General features: G+C 40.0%; 1 protein-coding gene across 1 annotated transcript in view; it reads left to right on the top strand.

Annotated features, from left to right (window-relative positions):
* Positions 1 to 2,171: 2,171 nt before the first annotated feature.
* LOC131892129 (synaptotagmin-5-like) overlaps positions 2,172 to 4,924 on the top strand; it is a 54,720-nt gene continuing 51,967 nt past the window's right edge. The window contains exon 1 of the mRNA XM_059241893.1: positions 2,172 to 2,344. Coding sequence (XP_059097876.1) covers positions 2,235 to 2,344 — 110 coding nt within the window. The 5' untranslated portion in view covers positions 2,172 to 2,234. The remainder of the gene's footprint in view (positions 2,345 to 4,924) is intronic.

Below are 4,924 nucleotides of genomic sequence, written 5' to 3'. Positions count from 1 at the left end.
ATGCAGTGACCAATGAGAAATAATCTTCAAAGGTTAGGTGATTCCATAAGATCTTAACTTTTTCAGGCAAGTAATAAATACTTTTTTAAATGAAACGTGTGCCATAGAGTTTATTTTTTGATTCAAAAATATGCCATTCATGATTAAGGCCATGGTGGTACTACAAAAGAAAAAAAATACATGTAAGGGCTCAAGCTAGTCCCAACCGCCTAAGAGTGCCCGAACGGCCATGTGACACTATTTTATCTCCTTGTGGTAAGTAAAAAAGGAATCACCTAACCTGTCAAGATCATTTCTCATTCTTTTGCATTACAGCATCCCTCAATGTTTGATTATGGGTTCCGGGAACCAATTGAATTTTGCTAATTCGTCACATCCCCTTCATTGAAATCTGGGTTATTGAAGTCGCATGGTTTTATCAAGTCAGAGACTATTTTCAGGCAGTCAGGAATGAACCCTTGCAAAGCAAAGCCTGAGCTCCAAGAGCAATAACCTGCCACTAAGTTGAACATACTAATACATCCATCATCTTCCCAAAGCATTGGTTGGATAGTTTGCCAGGGTCAAAATTACTTGTCCATACCAATAAATAGAAACAATAACTTGCAGGACACTGTACAACTGAGTTGTCGCTGACCCTATTACGAGGCATATAATTGTCATTTTCACAAACCATGAGCCTGTATGGACAATTTATTCAAGCCAGATTACGAAAACATATACTTTAGGCGATATTATTGCAAATTACCGTCGCTGAAAGGTTTGCTCAAAATCGATCCAATCATAGACATCTCTACATCTGTGGTAGAAACCTTGACTCCGGCAAGGCAAGTTTTGGTGGCAAATTCAAATGCTGGCTATATAATCAAAACGTGAAAAATTAGTAAACTCCGGCAACCCAATAACTCGTTCCAAAGTGTTTTAGAAACTGAGGACCATCATCAATTTGATGGATGTTTCAAATCTTTGTATCATTTATTTTGCAGGGCGGTTTCGAATTTCCGAACCGTGTGCAGGGATCTAAGCTCGACAATTGATTGCCATCGCAAGGACTGTGGCTTATACTTGCGCCTTAGGACGTCAATAATGGTGGAGAACGTCTTAGTCTCGTCAGTCCGAGCCAATGGACACATGGAGTTGATGTTATGGAGGCCAGCTTCCTCAATGAACCGCATTATTTTTCGTTTTTTTTACCTTGCCATAGTGAACACTAGAGGCCTGACTATCTGCATCAGGATCCCCTAAGAGCATATTTCAAAGCGGTCGAGCCATTCATTGCTCGAATACCTGAGACACGTTGTTACCGTAGTCAAGAGGGATGAATGGAATCGGGCCTGTAGAAGGTTGGGTGTCCATGGTACGGGTGGGTTCCTTTCCAGTTCCATCGCCAATGAAAAAACCCGAGATTCAATGATCTAACTTATGATTTATCATAACATTCGTAATAAATGAAATAACTCATATATTTAGGATATGGAGATACCTACCCCCAGCCTTGTCGTGTACGAAGAATTGGAATGAAATAAGTTTGGCTGGGGGCGACCTAAATTTGTCTGGCTTGGATAAATGCTAACTGATATAGGTGTCTGTCTGGAAATTAGAGGTTGCGGCTCTAGGATGCACCAATCACCATTCCCTGAGTTTTGATTTGATTACTTTTTTCAATACAACGAAAACTACATTTAACTCTTTCCAAAGCGGTCCTCTGAACGGTAAATGGTGTTATTTTGACGACACAGTGGCCTTTTAAAGACAACCGACCATGGCACAAACTTGTCAAAAACTGACCTCCGAGACATGAAAGAACATCATGGGCCTCAACAGGTTCGGCTGGACGGCGTCCAAGATCGTCAAGGAGCTGAAGTTGACCACGCAAGATGTGTCGAGAACCATCAAGAGGTTTGAGGTGTTGGGCCCTTCTGGTGGTAGGGCGCGTAAGAGAGCCAAGACCATCCGAAAACCGTTCGAAGCCAAGACCAAGATGAGCATTCTGTCCAAAACCTGACAACTCAACTTGCTTAAAATGAAATTTGGCAAGATTTGTCTTTGATCGGGAATTGCCTAAGGAAAAGTCACCTGCTGAGTTTCCACTTCATGAGTAAAACTAGTTATATGGTTCAAAATGAACAAGTGTTATGGTACACAAAAAATACATCTGTCATATTATTTTTCTCCTAGCAGTCGTCGTTTCCTTTAGGATTAGTGCAGCAAAACTCATAAATGCCGTGAAAGGCATGAAGAGTTTATATGATTTCAGTGACCAAGAAATTGGGCTCATCATTATCGGAGGTGGTTGCATTTTGGGCCTATCCCTCTGCCTGGGCTTGTGTGGACTACTTCATGGGTGAGAGAAATTTACTTGCAATGATTATCTCAACATCGTGGGCTGTCAAAAATCCCAGCAAGAATGAACCTGCTTGAAGTGCGAATACATTTCTTCTACCTATAAATGGGTCCAAGTATGAAAAACTCCGCCAATGACCTCATGCCCCACTTGGCACCTGTCAATTACTCACTGATATATGAAAGTCCACGTTCTAACCACGATAACCAAACACTCAGCACTAAATTGAAGTACGAGGTGTACCCATTCTAAAATCAGAAAATCGAAATAACTCAAAAATGCGGATGCCGGTGCGAATACTTATTTTTTGACATTTTTCCACGTAATAACCCTCTTCATCAATACATTTATTAATCCGCTTCATCCATGTCAAATATGCGTTTTTGAAGTCATCTTCTGAAAGAAGTTTCCTTACTGCCGCATTCCAGACAAGGTTGATTGTACCGTCAGTGATATTCTTCCCAGCAAATTGGGACAACCCACATCAACCCTTTAGCCCAGACTAGGTCCCCATGCGACTTCTTTCTGTTCCCAAAGGTCAAATCACTCATTGCTTTGCGATTACATTCATATACTCATTTCATTGTAATAATATTCGTATTCTCAAGGGTGCCTGAAGTCTAAGTGAAGCTTTGCAGCTAACTCTTTAAGGCAAAACTTCTCGTTAAAGTGTGTTTAGTGTGTAGATCTCCGACTATCATGAACTTTTGTTTTTTTTGTGGGGGGGGGAATTAAAGGTTCAAAAAATCGCCACATGGGGCGCTGAACTCATGGCTGTAACCTTAACCGACAACTTCAATTCGTTGATGGATCAGATATCAAATGAATATGAAGGAAATTATAATCAGAAGTTTTTTAGTTACACTTCAATTCAAACAAATTTGGGCTCATCCGAGCCCTTTTTAAAATACTAGAGTTCGTACAAATCATCATTTTTATCTGCCTTTCTTTGGATTCTTGTTGCTGACAAACAATAATGGATAATTTGTTTCTAATAGTCCTTTTCATTGAGCGGAGGAAGCGCCCTCTGCTTCGTCTAGGTGCGGACAAACAAATGTAGAAACGAGAGAATACACTTTCAGATGCCAAACTTTATCAAGAGATTCTAAATGAATAATGTATTGCCTAAGTACTGTGACACAATGAATAAGCCATCAACTCTTCTGCGAAACGTTTCAAATATGACAGGGGTAATTCCGAACAATAGAGTAAATCAATAATAATTTTACAGGAATAAATCACCAATAAGTTATTCAGCGAAAACTGCCTTGTTAAAGTCAGGCATCTTAGGCCGGGTTCTTGTATTTCTCCGTTTGCTTGTCCGCAACGAGAGGAGGGAACGTAGAATGAAAAGGACTATTGTTATTTTCTCTTGGTAATACGCCAAGACTTTGGCAATCATCATTTCCGACAAATAGCGCAAGGAAAAGCACAATTTCATAAGCTTTGGGTGACTCGCTTTAAAAGCATCACTTTTCAAAACTTGCCATTAGCTTTTTTTAGCACAATTTAATGGAAAAAGATGATGAAAAGTCGCTATAGCTCTCTCTTTATCCCTATGTGGATGTCAAAAGTGTTTGTAATTTTACCCTAATAGGATTTGAAAAGTCTCTCAGAAGGGTTGGTCGTATATTTATGGTATAAGGTCATCAATAAGTTGTTCAGCGAAAACTACCTTTTTAAAGTCAGGTATATTAGAGCATATTCTCGTATTTCTCCGTTCGCTTGTCCGCAAGGAGAGGAGGGAGAGTATAAGAAAAAAGACTTTTGTTATTTTCTCTTTATTTGTCGTTAAACCAAGTTTGTGGCGTTTTTTTCAAAACCCCTCCTGTCGGACTCATCCCTTTCCATTATTAATGGCTCATCACTAGATGGCTTCCTGAAGAGTAAAAAGTAGAGCATAAATAAGACTCATTTTGCTTTTACATGGATACCTCTACATTTGGACCCTCTTCATTATTTAGGTTCAGCTCGACTAGAGCCTAGTTATGGTCTAATGAAGTTTTAGAGCCTTATAGATATCCCATCTACGTAGTTTTAAAATATGATCGAGCCAGCACGTTAAGAAAATGTTATTTCTTGGGCTGGTTAGGGTTCAGAGACTAAAAATGATATGGTTAAGGGTAACAGAGCCACTCTTAATTGACCCAAAGATTGTCGTTGTAGCTAGTTCGTAGTGGGATTGCGAAGTGATATTTCAGTGAATGCATGCACTTCCACACAGTGGTAAAAATACCCTTTTGATGGAAATATCCAAGCACATTTTGGCATATTTCTATCTCAGAAAATCATAGGGAACAACTTTGATTTAATTGCTTTCTGGTACTATAGCCCACATAAAAAAAAGTACAAGCCTCAACTAGGTTTACTCCGAAGGCGAGATTCGAACCCACGTCCTCTGGGGCACCATGTCGTGCCTCTGTTGGGTACATTAGACCACTCAGCTACCAGCATTTCCAAAAACCTTTTCAATGAAAGTTGGGAGCACCCTTAGTTAGCCAGCCAGATGATTGTGCTACGCTCGGCCAGTCAAGCCTTTCTTCACGTCTTCCATAACAAATTCCAATGGGTGGTGATATC

The sequence above is a fragment of the Tigriopus californicus genome, chromosome 12 (genome assembly GCF_007210705.1).
Source record: "Tigriopus californicus strain San Diego chromosome 12, Tcal_SD_v2.1, whole genome shotgun sequence".
Taxonomy (NCBI): domain Eukaryota; kingdom Metazoa; phylum Arthropoda; class Copepoda; order Harpacticoida; family Harpacticidae; genus Tigriopus; species Tigriopus californicus.
Note: the sequence above shows the minus strand (reverse complement) of the source record. Positions and strands in the feature narration are given on the sequence as shown.